This window comes from Bidens hawaiensis, unplaced genomic scaffold, assembly GCF_021521415.1.
Source record: "Bidens hawaiensis isolate Kalapana, Puna unplaced genomic scaffold, B.hawaiensis_p1.1 tig00004003_1, whole genome shotgun sequence".
NCBI lineage: Eukaryota > Viridiplantae > Streptophyta > Magnoliopsida > Asterales > Asteraceae > Bidens > Bidens hawaiensis.
This window is the reverse complement of record NW_027491234.1, coordinates 1,975,818-1,994,841: the sequence shown is the minus strand read 5'-3', so window position 1 is coordinate 1,994,841 and position 19,024 is coordinate 1,975,818. Positions and strand designations below refer to the sequence as shown.

The 19,024-nt window shown below is 37.1% G+C and overlaps 1 protein-coding gene and 1 pseudogene across 1 annotated transcript; one reads left to right on the top strand and one right to left on the bottom strand.

Annotated features, from left to right (window-relative positions):
• The first annotated feature begins 842 nt into the window (after nucleotides 1-842).
• Nucleotides 843-3,058, top strand: LOC143624968 (deSI-like protein At4g17486). Its single transcript, XM_077095453.1, has 3 exons — nucleotides 843-975; nucleotides 1,272-1,559; nucleotides 2,543-3,058. Exons 1-3 carry the CDS (start codon nucleotides 843-845, stop codon nucleotides 2,743-2,745), a joined length of 624 nt encoding a protein of 207 aa, XP_076951568.1. The 3' UTR covers nucleotides 2,746-3,058.
• A 7,065-nt stretch (nucleotides 3,059-10,123) lies between these two features.
• Nucleotides 10,124-10,837, bottom strand: LOC143624940 (secreted RxLR effector protein 161 pseudogene; annotated as a pseudogene).
• Between the last annotated feature and the right edge of the window lie 8,187 nt (nucleotides 10,838-19,024).

The window sequence follows — 19,024 nt, the reverse complement described above, 5'->3', positions numbered from 1 at the left end:
ACAAATGGTATGATCATCTCATCTTATCATATCTTACTACATTATCATCATAGATACCTGATATCTGCTCTAGCAATCTCTTAATATACTTTTATATTTAAAGAGCAATCTAGTCTGATTCTCACGCCGGAGGGTGGTCACAAGGAGGAACCCCCCCCTTCTCAGTGACGAGCTCACGGTGTCTGTTTTGCAGGTTATCAGAAGAACCATCTTCCAAGGGTCTAACCCCTCGTGGGAAACATCTATCTAACCCCCAGGTTACCAGTAATCTGCCCGGGGTCCGGTTAGTGTTTCTTCAGAAATATATATGTATATCTCTTATGTTCTTGTTTGTTTTGTCATCTTCAACTCTTCAAGTTTAAGGAATAATTGCTAATCTTGCAGTAATATTATAACAATAGTTTCTTTAAGGAGAAGTTGTTTCAAGTTTAACCAAAAAAGCCGCCGATGCCACCTAAGCGGTCAAATTTTATTCCCCCAATTCCTCATCACATCGACTCCTATTATAAAATAATAATAATCAAACCCCAATTCCTCTCAATCCCTCAAAACCCTCCAATTTCTCCAATTCCAGATAAAATCTTTCTGGGTTTTGTTAATTTGGATCCCAATTGAAAAGGGCCTGTTTCAGAATTCGAAATTATTGTGAAATCATCAATCTGTCGTTCGAATTTTGACATTCTTGAAGATTCTGTTTACATAATAAAATTCGGTTCAAATCGAATTGGAAATTGATGATTTGAGATGGAAATTGATTGAGTTTTTGTGGGGTTTATGTGAGCCTTTGATTTCCCAGTTCAGTTTCAGTTTTTGAGGATCAAATTCAGACACAAGAAGGAAGGATGTTGTGCAGGATTATTCCGAGAAAAAAGAAAACAGGGACTGTTCCTGTGTATTTGAATGTTTATGATCTCACTCCAATCAATGGTTATGCTTATTGGGTTGGTCTTGGTGTTTATCACTCTGGTGTGCAAGGTCTGTAACCATTTTGTTTTAATTTTAGTCATTGGTTATACCTGTAACAGTCCAAGTAAACCGTGCCAAAGACGTGTTTTGCTAAGTGGAAAATATCTTAACACGGTTTACTTGGGCTGTTGCAATATTATTGAGTAATTTATTTTAATATTGTTATCCTACTAGTTTGTTTTTTTATTGATGACACATTTTATGTTTTGATAAGTTGGTTCAAAACCTACATTTTGTGTTTTAAACATAGTTATTATAATTATAATATTTAGATTGTGACAGTTCAATTATTATTTTTGTGGCAGCGCATGGTGTAGAATACGCATTTGGTGCGCATGAGCATTCGACAACGGGTATATTTGAAGTTGAGCCAAGAAAATGCCCGGGGTTTACGTTTAGGAAATCGATATTAATAGGGAGGACAGATTCTGGTTCGCGTGAAGTTCGTTCCTTTATTGAAAAATTAGCAACAGAGTATACTGGAAACAGTTATAATCTCATTACAAGAAATTGTAATCACTTCTGCAATGATTTGTGTCTTCGGTTGACCAATAGGCCGATTCCTAGTTGGGTCAATCGACTTGCTCGACTTGGTAAGATCCCACATTTATCTTTTTCGTTATATATTTGTGTCACACATATTATTTGATAGAGTGCATTTCAAGATTTATAAAGTTTGCTCAATATTTGGTTGAACTTGCCTTTAAAACATGTACAAGTTAACTTCAACTTTAAGTTAGATTATAGTTCTAATATCTATAAAAAGATGGAATTTTTTTCATAAAATTTACATACTTTGGTGTTTGTTTGACTCCTGAAGTCAACAATTTGCCCCTAAATTTCAAACATTTACAGTCAATTTTGGGTTAACAAGATTAATTTATTTGTCGATTCAAGTATGATGTTCTTTGTGTAGGAAACAAGTTTGAAATTTGAATAGAATATAGTAGACCTAGGCAAAATCCCACATGATCCCATGCTTATTATCAATAAAATTCGCAACTCATGAATCAAGATTAGTTTTTTTATGTTACAAGAAACATCTGCATTTATGATATAAACACAAAATGTGGATCTGGTTTTGCTCATAACTATGTTGCTCATAACTATGTTACGCCCTGCTTGCGGTGCGCGCATATAATGTATATATGTGTGAACCCTCGGGTGGGCAAAAGTAAAATTGCACTAATTTTGACGTTATTTTACTAATCTCGTGAAAATAACGTTAAAAGTGGCGGAAGGTTAATCAGGCATCATGTGGTGGCGTTGATAGCCGAAAGACAAGGGCACATGCACCGATCAGCCGGTGTCCTGATGATTGAGTGCTATGTGCCTTATGTCCAAGGCTTGATGCAAAACTACTATCGAGCCGGGGGTCTCACCGGAAGCAGCCTCTCTATCCCTATGGGATAGAGGTAAGGCTGTCTACATCTTACCCTCCTCAAACCCTACCATAGCATTGCTATTGGTGGGATATACTGAGTACGATGATGATGATGATGAATAGTGTAAGATATTATGTATGATTAATAAACAATGTTGGTTGCTATATATATAATAAGTTGTTCCTTTATAGGTTTTCTTTGCAATTGTGTTCTTCCGGCTGGATTAAACGAGACAAAAGTGAGACAAATTAAAGCAGAAGACGGTTCCAATAATGAAACGAAACTTAAAAGTGATTCGAGCAGGTTTTCACCGGCAGCTAAAACTCAACCCGTGTCGACTTCTCGGTCTTCAAGTTCGTCAACAAGAAAAGCCCGTGTTCGGGAACAAACGTGAAAAGTTAATAATCAAGAAGTGTAACAAAAGCTAGTCAAATTCGTGTTAGCATTGACAGATTTGTGGACAAGTGGTTATTTAGAAAAGGGGACAAATTTAATTTGATCTTGAAGTTGGTGTGATGCCCATAACTAGTGAATGTGAATCTAGTCAGAATTCATATGGCAATCAAGGCTTTATGGGGGGTTATGGGAAACATGCATGGTGTGGATTGATTGTTTTAAGGTGCATTGATTTGAATATTTGGATTAAAGGGGTCCATATTGTGCTTTGATTATTTTTACATGGTCATGAAAACACTCCATGTGATGGGGGTATTAATTGCTATTTTCTCCTTGGTCCAAGAAGATATGCCAAATAATATTGTTTTAATTATTGTTTTTTGAGTATTTTTTTTTAATATTTTGTTATATAGAGGGGAGATATTTTGATGACCTGATTGTGAAGTTAATAAGTTTGCTTGAAGATGGTACGTAGGGTTAGGTAGCGTTTGGTATGTATGAATGACAGTAGGAATGGAATGATTCATTACGTGGGAATGAAAAAAGCGGTGTTTGGTTGCTCAAGGGAATGGAATCATTCATTAAATATGGAATCTCATTTCATCAAAACCATTCATTCCCACCACCCTTCTTTTTTTTCATTTCATTCCTCCTTCACCCTACTTTCTTAACACCACCACCATCTAACAACCACCACCACCACTACCATCGGCACCACCACCAACTCTGCCGAAACCACCACCATCGCCACCGCCACCACCGTTTTCATTGCCGGAGCTACCACCGTCGCCATTTTTTTTTGTTAAAAAGTATTTTGAGATAGGAGTTTTTTATTTCTATTTCATTTCTACAAATTTTTTGGATACCAAACAATAAAAATTAATAATTGATTTCATTCCTATAGGTTAACCAAACAAGACAAAGGAATGGTGATGATCTATTTTATTACCTTGTCAATTCCTTCTCTCATTCCATTCCCTCTACATTCCATTACCTTCAACCAAACATACTCTTAGGGTCATTCATGAGGTGATATTGATGCGAATTATTTTCTTATTTGAATTCAGATTCTTATTATCTTTTAATATTTGTTTAAAAATCAAGTTTCCTATTTTTTAAATCTTCCTAAGATTCATGTTTAGTATAAGTTAGAGTATTCACATCCTATCTCTCTCTTTTTTTTTTTTTTGTGAGAGAAGTTTTTTATAATGTAGGGATTGGTTTAAGATGTTGTGAATAGAGTAGAGAGAAAATGCAGTGATTTTTCTGTATATTTGAAGGATACTGCTCACCGTCTATAATTTTTTAATATTTGTCGAAAGTGGTTGTAAGCGGAGAAAATAGAAAATATAATAATAATTGTATAGAAAAGTATTATTTAATTTAATAGGAAAGAGAAAAAATAGTGATTTTTAGTGTAATTTTGGATTTGAAGATATGAGAAGAGATGAGAATTTTTGATTGAATTTTAATGATAAAGAACTTTGTTCTTAGAACCTTAATTCGATTTATCGTCTTTGATTATCATGAGTTTTGAGCCAGTGATCGCTTCCAAAACTATATTAAATATTGAGGTAAGAAACATGTGAATTCGTTTAAGATATTTATTATGACTTAATATTTATTATGATTAAATCTAGACAAAACAGCAAAACTAGTCCTTTATGTTTGCACGTTTTTTCAATGGTCATCCTTTCGCAAACTTAATGACAGAAAGCATCTTTTTTGTTTAAAAACTATATCACCTTATGTCCTTTTGACCTAACTTTTCTCGTTAAATCCGGTCATGCGTAAGGCACATGAGGGTAGTTTTGTACATTTACATATTTATTTAATAATTGAAAAAATAAATATTCTATATATATATATATCTTAAATTCACACACACACTCTCTCTCTCACCTCTTTTTCTTTTTCTCTCTCTGACCACCGCCACCACACCGTCTTGCGACCACCCACACCACCGTCCGGCGACCATCTTCATCCGTTTTGGTTTAAAGATCTGGTTCAAGAACAAATTTAGGGTTTCAGGTTTACAGATCCAAATCAAGTGGGTAAAGTGGGTAAACTTCCAGGTAAGAGATACATTCAATCTCCATCTCTATTCTCTCTCTACTTTCTCTGCAACCTCCATAACCATGGTTGGATTGATGAAGCAGGCCGCCGGAAACACACGATTTTATCACGTTTACTCGTTCTAGATCTGCGATTGAATAAGAAGGATGTTTACAGATCTGAAATTGAGTAGACCAGTGGTAACATCAATTGGCGAATTGTAATGGTTGCCGGCGATGTGGTGGTGGTCACCGGCGATGGTTGTAATGGTTGCCGGCAATGTGGTGGTGGTCATGGCTAGATGGTGGCCGGCCATATATTTAACGGCAAGATGGAGATGGGTAGAGATGGATTAGGGCGAAAGTTAGGGTTTTTGATTTTGTAAATGATGAGTATTGGGGATTTAGGGTTCTTACAGTGGGAGTTACAGTGGAGGCAGCCGACGGTTAGTGGTCGTGGTGGTTGTGGGTGGAGGTGGCGACAGATGGTGGGTGGTGGTGCTTGTTTGGTTGGTGATGGTAGGGGTGGTGGTCTTTAGGAGAATCAGAGAGAGAGAGGGGGGGGGGTTTATTTTTCTTAAATTTAAATGTTTATTTAGTTTTTATTATTAAATAATGTGTAAAGTTACAAAAGTACTCTCATGTACATTGCACATGACTAAATTTAACAAAAATATTTAACAGGGTTAGGGCTAAAGGACCTAACGTGAAAAAAATTTGAAACATACAGTATGCTTTCTGCCATTTGTTTCGCGAAAGGACGCCTATTGAAAAAACGTCCAAACATAAAGGACGCCTTTTGCTGTTTTGTCTTAAATCTATTTAGCATATTTACAACTATAGTATAATCTATCAGTAAGTACATTTGTTTGATCCAGTTATATGAGTCAGGTTTACGGTCGTGCTAGGATTGATGAGTATGATGAGTTCCGGAAAATCAATTTAGCAAAATATAAATTCAGATATAACTTTGGTTGTCAAAGCTGAATATTTGAAAATGATGAGGATGTTAGCTAGCTAGATATCATATTGGAACACTAATTCTATAGACAACTCAAAATGAAAAATGTGGTACTGAAGTTTTTAATCAAAGCAAGAATAAGCTTAAAACATTATCTGACTACATGACCTTGTTTTCCTAAATTAAACATTGTGTAACCTGAGAGAAGGAGATGAGTGAATACTATCCGATGGAGAGTGAGAGCATGTGTTGTGCGTGTGCCTGTGTGGATAGAAGTGAGAGTTGAGTTATTGAGAGAAGTGTTGCCTATTGTTTAAGTGAATTTAGGATGGTTTATGGTATAAATGACATGAATTGGTGGGTATTAGGATACCTTGAGTGGCCACCCCTCTTACCCTTATGAACACCGAGTAAACACAGGAATCCACTTAAGGAAAACTGATATAAGTGTGTGCTAAAATACTTGTGTCTAGTTTATTTAAAATGAATACTACGATTCATGGGAATCTCACATAATGAAGAGAACTTAAAAACTTTTATCAACCTCACATTCAAACACAATATTTGGATGTGTAAGTGGTATGATTAGTTATCATTTTTTGGATGTTTATAAATATGTTTTTGAAGGATTTAGAGGGTTTTGAAAGCCGGTTTTCCATGAAAAGGGGGTAAAGTTGTAATGATCAAGTGTTATTTTAACGGATGTTGTCGGGATTGATTGTTATTGGACTAAGAGTCTCATGTTGGTGTTGGATATACCAAAGATTTGGTGGTGAAGGACCATGTGCTGGCGAGAGGTATGATATCACACTGCTATGATGATCCATTGGCTTGTACGAAAAAGAGGGATGCTTCATGGAGTGTTTTATGAAACGTTTTATGGGGTCAAGGAAGGTGACAGATGTTTGTAAATCTATTAACTGATTTTATGAATATTGGTATCAGTTTTATGGAATGCCGCAAATGATATGATGAAAGGAGGTGAACATACTTTTAACGTTTTTTATGAATATTTATAAACATGTTAATTGTGTTTTATATGTGGTGAACAGTTTTATAAGTGTGTGAACGATAATTTTACCAGCTAAATTTGACGCTTTTAGCACGTCTTTTTGGGTAAGTTATGGTAGAAGTCAAAAGGGCATGCCCGACAATCATGTTATTTTAACTTTAATGTATGATTAGTTGGGTAGGATGTCGGGTTTGATTGGTTTTAGATTTATGTTTTGTAGAACTTTTGTTATGTATGATGTGAAAGACTAGCAAAAGTCATGCGTCCATGTTTTAAGGTGTGACAAGTTGGCATCGGAGCTAGAGTTTAAGCTAACTAGGTGTTATTTAAACCTTCCGTATCAGGGTCATCCATAGCTTATGTAGAGGAGATTTGTGAAAATGATAGAAAAGGAAAGTATTGTGGAGGTTGAGGTAGAGGCCATCCATCATTGAAGATCCTTTCTCATAGATGGTGAAGAAGGGTGGTTGGTGGTAGGGGTGTGCAGGTCACGGTTCCAACCCGTGAAACCCATGTACCCGCTTTACAAAACCCGTATAATGGAACCGTTATTTGAAACCATGTACGGGTCCGGTTCTGAAATTTAGCTTGAAACGAGTAACGGGTCGGTTCCGGGCCGTACCCGGCGAACCAAATCAGAACCGTGAAACCCGTCTTCGGCTTCTCTCTGCATTTCTCAAACACCTGTTTTTCAATAATTTAAACATGCATTGGTGAGGCATATGCACCTTTTATATATTATGGTTCTTATAAATCGGTAATATTTTAAATTTTCATGGTTCAAACTTTATTTCTTTATTGTTTTTAATTTTTATCTTTCTTTAATTTCAAACTTACTGGTTTAATCTATTATCTTTCTTTAATCGGTAATATTTTAAAATTTCATGATTCAAACTTTATTTCTTTATTGTTTTTAATTTTTTTTTAAATGGTTCCGGTTCCGGTTCTGGTTCCATGTAAACGGTCCGGGTCATAGCCATTGCACACCCCTAGTTGGTGGGTCCACCATATTGGGAATATGGAAATTATGAGATTGTTTGTGGAAAGAATGGATATATTATTAGTGTAGGTAAAAAGTGTTTGTGAAAAGAATGAATGGAAAGTTGATGTGGCATGCTGACCAAACTGCTTGTGAAAAAAATTGCTATGGACTGATGTAGACAGTCTTATTAGTATCTGATATCAAGTTGGTACAAGGCTTGAGTTTATATAAATTAGGTACTACCTTTTAGTTTTGAGACCTAAACTAGAATCTAGGGGATGAATTATATAGGAAGGCCATGTGTAATAGGGTGTATAGGAAACCGTAAAAGCCGATCCAAAACCGAAAAAACCAAAAAATTCAAATAAAGAAAACCGAACCAAAACAAAACTGGCGGTTTAGTTTATGTTTTTCTAAAAACCGAACTAACGGTTAGGTTTTGATATTGCATGTAACAAAATCCGAAAAATTGAATCGAACCAAATTCCTAAATGCTTAGTTTTTTTTATATTTTATATTAAGTAATTTGTAAGAATTTAATAAATATATGACTCAAATATTTTTGGTCAAATGTAAATAGTGTATTATTTTACTATTAACAAAACTATCTGTACCTGAATTTATTATTTTTTCGGCCAAAAATTTTCAAGCGCAAATGGCAAAACCCGAAAATCCGAAACCGAAAAACCAAAACCGAAACTGAACGGTTTCAAAAACTCCAAAAACCGAAGTTTTTGTTCTCGGTGTGGTTTTTGCCGAAAACCACACCGAACCGCACCACGCGCACCCCTAAATTGTGTAAGGTCAGATAGATGTATTATAGTGAAATATTTAGAATATATTGTATATTTGTATTCATTTAGATGATATGTTTCCTTGTAAATAGGTGTTTGTTTGTTCCTATATATGCACGCTAATTATATTGTGAAGCGGATATGAAGAATATGATTTTTCATGGTATCACAACCAAAACTCTTGTAAATCCTAATTTATTTATTTTTTCATCGCCGTTCACACAAAACTCCATGGCAGGCCAAGGTTCGTCCTCCTCCGAAGAATCCAAGGCTCTTCATCTGGTTTACTATGTAACAAACATTCAAACCAAGATCCATCCCCTGGATGGTGAATCGGCACATATTCGTCCTGTAAAAAGCTCTTCCGCCTCCACGCTAAAGGTTACAAGGTCTCTCATCATATTGATGGAACACCATCAACCCCCGCCCCTCCCAAATCACAACCGAGCCCACCACATCCCAAACCCGACCCACCACAGACAAAACCCAGGCCCACACCACTGACCCTCAACATCTTAGACCAATACCCACACCAAATCCAATAGCTACCACTTCCACCTCTAATTTAAATGATGCTCTACCCATTTCTCACACCCCACATCCGATGCAAACAAGAGCAAAGTCCGGAATATCCAAACGCAATCTTAAATATCACCTTAACACCATCACACCCAACTCAGCCATCTCATATGTTCCAACAACTTACACCCAAGCCTTATAGATCCGAATTGGCGATTGGAAATGAATGACGAAATTAAAGCCATGAAAGATAATGATACATGGATTTGGTACCATACCCGGTACAATAGCCAGCTATTCGTAGCTTATGGTTGTTTAGACATAAATTTAAATTAGATGGCTCTCTTGATCGATATAAATCCCGACTAGTGGTTGATGGAAAGTCTCAAACACCAGGTGTAGATTGTGATGAGACTTTTTGTCTGGTTGTTAAACCGGCTACTATTCGGATAGTGTTGTCCCTCGGTTTGTCTCGTTCCTAGCCGATACATCAACTTGACGTTAAAAATGCTTTTCTACATGGACATCTTCAAGAGATTTGTAGACCCAACCAAACCGAACCAGGTCTTCAAATTAAAACAGCCATTATTGCTGGAGAAACAAATTGGATTGAGTCGATTGTAACGTGAACAAAATATTCTTTGCTGTTGACTTCTTTGGTTGGAGGTAAAACAAGAATATCAAAGCAATAATTGCTATGATGATTTAATATTGTTGAACTAAGAAGGAACAAAATATTATTATTATACTTCTCAACTTTCTCTGTGACAATTGAAATTGGAACGAAGGAACAACCGAACAGATGGAGTTTTTTAATAAAACTTCAACTATTTATAGGCTAGCAATCCTAACATGACTAGAATTAGGAAACTAGTAAACCAATTTGACTACAACTAGAAAACTAATAAAAGATAAACATAAATAAAACTTAATATATTTGAATTTGATCTCCTCCTTATCCTCCCCTTGAGATCGACCTAGCCACCCTCGGGGTTATCTTTAACGAATCGGGATTAAATATATCATTCACCTCCTTAATCTTGATTTGTTCCTTTCAGATCTTCATCCCAAGCAATTTCCTCATCTCTTCAAACTTTAACTTCGGTAACGCTTTTGTTAAAATATCCGCCTTTTGTTTCTCTCCACTAATGTGCTCAACTTGGACTTCACCACGTTCAATACACTCACGAATGAAGTGAAATCTAATATTGATATGCTTACTTCTTCCATGAAACACGGGATTCTTCATCAAATCAATAGCAGATCTATTATCCACATGCAACGTCACCACCTTTTCTTCATGCCCAGTCAACTCGCTCAACAATCCACTTAACCATATAGCTTGACAAACCGTGGTTGCTGCTGCCATATACTCAGATTCACACAACGACAAGGCTACAGTTTGTTGCTTTTGTGAGAGCCATGAGATCAATAAACCACCATAATAAAACGTCATTCCGGTGGTACCTCGTCCATTCGTTTGATCCATACCATAACTACTATCACAAAAACCAACCAACTCTCTACTACCGCATCCATACGTTAAACCATATCCACTCGTGCCTTGTACATATCGTAATATATACTTTAGAATCTGCATATGGGATTGTTTCAGTTCTCGCATGAACCTACTAGCAACTCCAACTGAGTAACTCAAATCAGGCCTCGTGTGTGTTAAATACCTTAAGCTACCGATTATTCTTCGATATTCGGTTGCATCAACGGGTTCTCCTTCTTCATATTTAGTCACTTGCAACCGATGTTCCATAGGAAATCGAGTCGGGTTGCACTCACTTAAACTTGCACTCACTAAAATTTTATTAACATAAGCTTCTTTTTCAACTTTATCTCATTCTTCTTTTGTGTTACTTCAATGCCCAAACAGTAAGAAAGCATTTCGAGATCTTGCATATCGAACTCATTCTTCATTTGACTTTTAAATTTCTCAATCTCGGCTTGACTCAGTCACGATAAGATCATCGACATATACACCAACAATGAGAATGTCGGTTCTTGTATTCCGCTTGTACACCGCTGGTTCTCTTGGACATCGAATAAAATCCAAACCTTTCAACGTTTTATCGAGTTTTTCGTTCCAAGCCCGTGGGGCTTGGCAAAGACCATATAAAGCCTTTCGTAACTTATAAACCATACCGTGTTTCCCGGGAACTTCAAAACCATGAGGTTGCTTCACATATACTTCTTCCTTCAGTTCGCCGTTTAAGAACGCCGATTTAACGTCCAAATGGTAAACGAACCAACCATAATTCGCTGCAATTGCTAAAATCAAACGTACGGTTTCCATTCTCGCCACCAGGGCAAAAACCTCATCAAAGTCTACCCCGTGCTCTTGCACGTACCCCTTCGCGACTAATCTTGCTTTGTACTTTGTTATTGACCCGTCTGCATCACGTTTGGTTTTAAACACCCACTTCAAACCAATCGCCTTGTGACCCAGTGGTAGGCTACATAAGTCCCACGTATTGTTTTGTTCGATTGAGACTAATTCGGATCTCATTGCTTCTCACCATTTTTTGAAATTCTTTGCCTCTTCAAAAGCAGTTGGCTCTTCATCTAGGAGAAGACATTCTCCTTCACAAAACATTACATAATCTTCAAACCTTTTAGGAGGGACCGATTAACGACCAGTTCTTCGCAGCTCAGGTTCAGGATTTCCTTCTGGTTGGTCTTCAAATTCAGGCCCATTAAGGTCAGTTGGGTCTTCGTTTTCAACAGGAATTTCTTGTTGAACTTCTTCTTGGACCGGCTCGATTATAAATTCAACCCACTCAGGTCCGGTTCCGACTTGACACGAGTCGGTATGTAGGGACCAGTCAAACTTTTGACTTTCTTCGAAACGGACATCCCGGCTCACATAAATACGGTTTTGAGCTGGGTCGTACAATCTGTAAGCTTTTGATCCTGGTTCGGTTCCAAGATGTACAACCTCCATGCTTCGGTCATCTAATTTTTGGAGGTTGGCGGTGGGTATCTTCATGTACGTTAAGCACCCAAACACTCGTAAGTGTGTTATGTTGGGCTTTCGGCCCTTCAAGGCTTCATAGGGGGTTACTGTCTTCAATGCTTTAGTAGGTACCCGATTCAACAAGTAAAGCGAGTGTCTCACCGTTTCTCTCCATAAGTTTTGTGGAAGGTCCATAGCTTTCATCATGCTTCTTATTTCAATTAGGACCGTTCAGTTTCGCCTTTCGACTACACCGTTTTGTTGAGGATATTAAGGAGCGGTAAACATTCTTTTTACTCCTTCTTGATCACAATATTCGGTGAAAAGTTTGTTGAGAAACTCGCCACCTCGATCGCTTCTTAGAGCTTTAACCTTTAGCGAATGCTCTAACTCTACTTCCTGTTTAAACTTTTTGAAAATACCCAGAGCATCATTCTTATTTTTAATAGTATAAACCCACATGTACCTCGTATGATCTCTACAAGAAGCATAAAGTACCGGTTTCCTCCCAAAGTAGGAGGTGAGATTGGTCCACATAAATCGGTGTGAACCAACTCGAATGGTCTCATGGCACGGAACATGGTGGTTTTAGGAAACGGGTTTCTACTATGTTTGCCTAGCATACATGCATTGCAAACATGCTCACCATGCAAAGTTTGAATATCGCCATGCGCCATATTTTTAGACTTCATATTAGTTAATGTATCAAAATTAACATGACCAAGTCTAGCGTGCCATAGCCATCCTTGGTCTTTAATGGAAGCTAAAAGACATACCGGGGTTCCAATTCTGAGCTTGATCTTATAAAGACGGTTTGGACTTCTCGGGACTCTCATTAACAAGCGATCTCGTTCCTCGTATAGCCACAAGTGGTCGTTTGCTATCCAAACCTTAGACCCTTCTTCGGTTAACTGACCGATGCTCAATATGTTGCTACATAAGTCGGGTATGTAATAGACGTCATTCATAACCCGCTGCTCACCATTCTTGCAATCGAAAATAATGGAACCTCTCCCTTTAATATTCACTTTGGATCCCTCTCCAAATTTCACCAAACCGCTCACTCGATAATCAATTTGGGCAAAGTGGGCTTCACACCTGATCATGTGATTAGACGCCCCATTATCTAAATACCAAATTGAATCGCTTACCGAGTCGTTTGCATAACAGATTGGATGAACCTTCTCCTCGTTCAACATAACTTGTTCTTTATCAACTTCAACTGAGGCCATTATAAGAGTCGGCGGCTTGGTCTCGGTTTGGTTCAGATTCGCTTCTTGAGTCGGTGGTCTCGGACATTCCCACGCAAAGTGGCCCAAAACATTACAATTATAACACCGCTTTTATCTCTACCTTGATTTTGATTATTATGATTATTACCTTGATTGCCATCTCTGCCTTGGTTGTTCGTGTTCGGTTGGTTACCGTCTCTTTGGTTATCATAGTTCTGATTGAACCGACCCCGTCCTCTACTCGAACCTCGACCACGGCCTCTTCCACGGCCCCGTTGGTCATAACCCGATGAGCCACGACCCCGGGCATAATTTTTCCGGTCATGATCGGTGTCCTTTTTCCCTTGATTATCGTTTTTGACATACAATAATTTTCCCATCTCGACCATTGCTTCCTTGCCTTTGATTCTTTCTTCAAAAGCCTTTAATCTTGCAATACAATCTTCAAACACCATAGTGTTAAGATCGGCCCACTGTTCGATAGTTGCTATAATAGCAATAAAACGGTCCGGAAGGCTATCGAGCAGTTTTTTCACGAGTTCATGATCTTCCATCGGACTACCCAAGCTATCAAATTGCGAGGCGTATTCCTTTATCTTTCTAGCAAAGTCTTCAACGGATTCTTTTTCACCCATCTTTAATTGATTAAAATCTCGCTTTAATCATCGTAAGCGAGCTTGTTGCACACGATCAGCCCCAAGGAATCTTACCCGTAGTGATTCCCAAATCTCCTGAGCATCACGGGTTCTTGCAACTTGCATCAACACGTTTTCCGATAAGGCTTGGAAAATAATAGCCCTAGCCATCTTGTTCTTTCTGTCATCTATGGCTTCTCCGTTCACCACCTCCCATAATCCTTGAGCATCAAGGATTGATTCCATAATTACAACCCACGAGTTGTAGTTTATTTTTGTTAACTTCGGACACTGCAACGAAGTTGAACTTGGTTCCCTTGCTTGCACAACCGGTCTTTCATCCGCCATGATAGCCGGTCTTCGAGTTTCCGACTTGATGTGGTTAGTCGTCCCACACTATTCTTGAACTTCTCAAAAATCGTAGATCGCCTACGCTCTTGATACCAATTGATAGGAGGAACAAATTGGATTGAGTCGATTGTAACGTGAACAAAATATTCTTTGCTGTTGACTTCTTTGGTTGGTGGTAAAACAAGAATATCAAAGCAATAATTGCTATGATGATTTAATATTGTTGAACTAAGAAGGAACAAAATATTATTATTATACTTCTCAACTTTCTCTGTGACAATTGAAATTGGAACGAAGGAACAACCGGACAGATGGAGTTTTTTAACTTCAAAACTCAACTTCTCTTTCTCTCTTATTATTTTTAATAAAACTTCAACTATTTATAGGCTAACAATCCTAACATGACTAGAAATAGAAAACTAGTAAACTAATTTGACTACAACTAGAAAACTAATAAAAGATAAACATAAATAAAACTTAATATATTTGAATTTGATCTCCTCCTTATTCTCCCCTTGAGATCGACCTAGCCACCCTCGGTTTTATCTTTAACGAATCGAGATTAAATATATCAATTATATGGTCTTAAACAAGCTTCACGGGACTGGTTTGAACGGTTCTCCTCATTTATTATTTCTAAAGGATTTAAAGAAAGTGTGTGTGATAATTCTCTATTTTTCTATTGGGTTGGTACTAACATGGCATATTTACTTCTCTATGCGGACGACATCACATTGACGGCCTCATCTTCAACTTTCTTACAACGCATAATCAGATCTCTATCACCTGAATTTTCCACGAAGGACTTAGGACCTCTGCATCATTTTCTAGGTATTAGAGTCACTCGTGATAGCTTGGGCATGTTCTTGTCACAATCCCAATATGCCTCGGACATTCTGGCTCAGGCAGAGATGTCCTCATGCAAACCATGCAATACACTAATCGAGACGGGGGCTAAGTAACGACTAATTCCGGTCCACTAATATCTGATGCCACATCATATCGGAGTATAGCTGGCACATTACAATACCTGACGTTTACTCGTCCGAATATTTCATACACAGCTCAACAGATTTGTCTGTTCATGCATGCTCCTTGCGAACCGCATCTTGCGTTTTTGCGGCGCATCCAACGCTACATTAAGGGACCCTCGACTATGGTCTCCGCCTTCATGCCTCCTCCCCGTTTTTGTTAATGGCTTATTCCGACATCGACTGGGGAGGGGTGTCCAGATTCTCTTCGCTTCACATCTGGTTATTGTTTTATTTGGGAAACAATCTGATTTCTTGGTCGTCGAAACGCCAACCAACAATTGCATGATCTAGTGCTGAGGCTGGATACCAGGGGATAGCAAATGCGGTGGCCGAAACCTTCCGGTTACGAAATCTGCTATTGGAACTTCACATGCCTCTTCAACATGCAACCATTGTGTATTGTGATAATATTTCAGCTGTATACTTATTGGGGAACCTAGTGCAACATCAGCGCACCAAACACATCAATATTGATATTCATTTTGTCTAGGAGAAGGTTCGTCTTGTTCACATTCGTGTATTGCATGTTTCAGCTCTGTATCAGTACGCTGATATTTTCACCAAGGGCTTGTCTCGTGAGTTGTTTCAGTCTTTAATTTTCGATCCTGTTTGAGCGTTCGGCCGAACCATGCTCCAACTGCGGGGGTTTATTAGAATGAAAATATTCATAATATATTGTATTCATTTAGGAGATATGTTTCCTTGTAAATAGGGTTTTGCTTGTTCCTATATATGTACGTCAATTATATTGTGAAGAGGATATGAAAGAATATAGTTTATCAAGCTGGACACATAATATGATTAATTAGACACATAGTGAATGCCTTGTAAAGACGGGATGCGTGTGTTTTAACAATAAATTTATGCAAAAATGAATATTGTTTATCAAAGAATATTGTTTATCAGGCTGGACACACAATATGATTAATTAGACACATAATAAGACAAAAACTGTCTGTAATCTGATTTTATCTGATTTCATGTTTGTAACTGAAGATGTGGTCTGAAGGTCTATAATATGAAAATATAATACTGTTTGTTTTATAAACTGAGTATCGTCTGTATAAACTGAAAATTAGTTACCTATAATACATATCATAGTAGATAGAAGTCATTTAACGTCTGTAGACTAGTAAAATAGTTTGTGGTGGGCGGTGGTGGTGGCGGACGGTGGGTGGTGGGGGTGGTGGACGGTGTTGGTGGCAGATGGTAGGTGGTGGTGGTGGCGGATGGTGGGTGGTGGTAGTGGACGATGGTTGTGGCCGACAGGTGGTGGTGGGTGGTGGTGGTGGTGGATGGTGGTGGTGGTGGGTGGTGGTCGTGGACGGTGGTTGTGGCGGACGGTGGGTGGTGGTGGTGATGGATGGTGGTGGTGGCGGATGGTTGGTGGTGATGGTGATGGACAATGGTGATGGTGGCGGACGATGGGTGGTGGTGGTGTTGGACATTGGGTGTTGGTAGGATGTTAAGAAGTGTGAAGATATGTGAAGAAGTTAAATAATAGTTTCTTTTTTAAGACCATAAAAGCAGTTTGCAGATCTTATTTAAAAAAAAAATAAACAGTCTTCAAAAGCTTATGTCTGCGCGCCCGCAAACATAAGCCTCCTGCAGATGTTTTAAGCAAAAACAAACACCACCATAGTGAATGCCTTGTAAGGACGGGAGGCGTGTGTTTTAACAATAAATTTATGCAGTAAATTTATACAAAAATGGTTTCTTTTTCATCTCTAGATAAATAAGTATTAATTAAGATAAAAAAATGTGGGACTTTAATGACCAAACCATCCTTTAATTATATATGTAACTTGTAGTATATGGAAGGAGTTTTGGAGTGCGAGGATAGTTAATTAAAGGGTTTGAGATAATTATCAAGTTTGAATTATTGTTTTTATTATTTTGTTAGCAATCCTATGTATTGTCTAACTAGTCTAAGTTAGATTATAAATGTCGAGTTATGGTAAGGGTTGTGATCTAATTCTTTGAGTCAGTTTTCTTGGATTAATAAAATACTAGATAGTTTATTAGAAATACCATGATTGTTTATTATGTTGATATCAATTCACCTACACGAAAAAAAAAGATATTTGTGACGAGAAAGGTAAAAAAAAAAATTATGAGTCGCACTCACACATAGGGATGAGATCAGTACCCTACTGGTATCGACCGATACCGGTATCAAAAATCCCGATCTCGAAAATCGTAAATTCTTGGTACCGGTATCGAAATTTTCGGTTCGGTATCGGTACCGGTACGGTAAGCGGTATTTAAGATAAATTTTAGGAAATAACGATACGAAACTTAAAACTTTGGTACGTATTCGGTACCGACGCACGACGGTACCGGATGGTACCGGATCATCCCTACTCGCCCAAGACTGGGTACAGTCATAAAGAGGTGTAATGAGGCTACCCTAGAGTGGAGTGGAACTAAGATTTTGTGACTAAACTTAATTAATCTCACAATTGATTAGTAACAAGAATTGAGTCTTTTACCAAAATAGAGAAGGGGAAAAAGTATTTACCAAAATAGATGATTTGAAAAGTATTTATCAAAATAGTTTTTTTCTTATAAACTTAACTTTTTTCATGCTTAATTTTATTTAATAAAATAATTCCTATTAAAAGTTCTATATAAGAAGCATAGATAAAAAAAATAAAATAGAAATAAAACTTATATTTTTTGTTTTTCATTTCGGACAAAATAAAAATATTAAAAAAATGTTTTTGAAAACAGTTTCTTATATTCATAATCTTTTTATTTGCTTTTAAAAAAAAATCCGACTAAGACTATTTTTTGGTTTTTTATTCTCTTTGTTTTATAATTAATTTATTATTGATATATCTTTAAGTTATTTTCTTATACAATAGTTTTTAAAAATTTCGTTAGATTTATATCGATATTGGTACCAATACTATTTAGTCGGACTTGGTTCGGTTTGCCATCGGTATTGGTATGGTACTTGCACTCGACCCTGTAAATCTTATGATATCAAAAAAAATGTATTTTAAATAAAACTTTGTTTCAACAAAATTTATGCCGAAATGTCGGAAAATATAATTATACACATAAGTAAAAACCATAAAAACAAATGCCGATACCATCGGTATCGATCTTCAGTCAAAATTGGTTAGGTTCATGCAAGTAGTGACACTCAACAAATTTTAAATCCCGAACACCAAGAAAAACGTTAAACACGACCGTGTATGCTCTCTCTCTCTCATGTTTTTTATATCTTAAAATAACTTAAAAGTTTGTTTGTTTTTTTTCTTGCATAAAACAATTGCATTATCATTTATAAATATGTTATACCCAAATATATATATATATATATATATAGGGGATGGATCTTGCGAGAAGTGATATTATAGTGAGAAGCGTGAGAAGTGGATCTCAACCATTCATTACACAAATCAATGGTTTAAGATAAACAATGGCTTTTTTGTAAATATTTTGAACCTTTGTACAGATGTTTTGTGCTTAAAAGGACAAATGGGTAAATTTTATGTAGCTTACAATAAGTAACGTCTTTAGATTCCTACAATCACTCCAAAACGGCTCCATCACTACTTGCCTGAAATCTGTCTCATCATATGAAATTGACACAAAATCAACGATTTTAAAGTCTGTTGATTCTGTTTGTGTATATATCAGAAGCAACCCTTCATCTTGGATCTTTATTGGTGTGTTTTGAAGCTCAATTGGGGGTTTTTCATATGCTACAGTGACTAAACCCTAGGC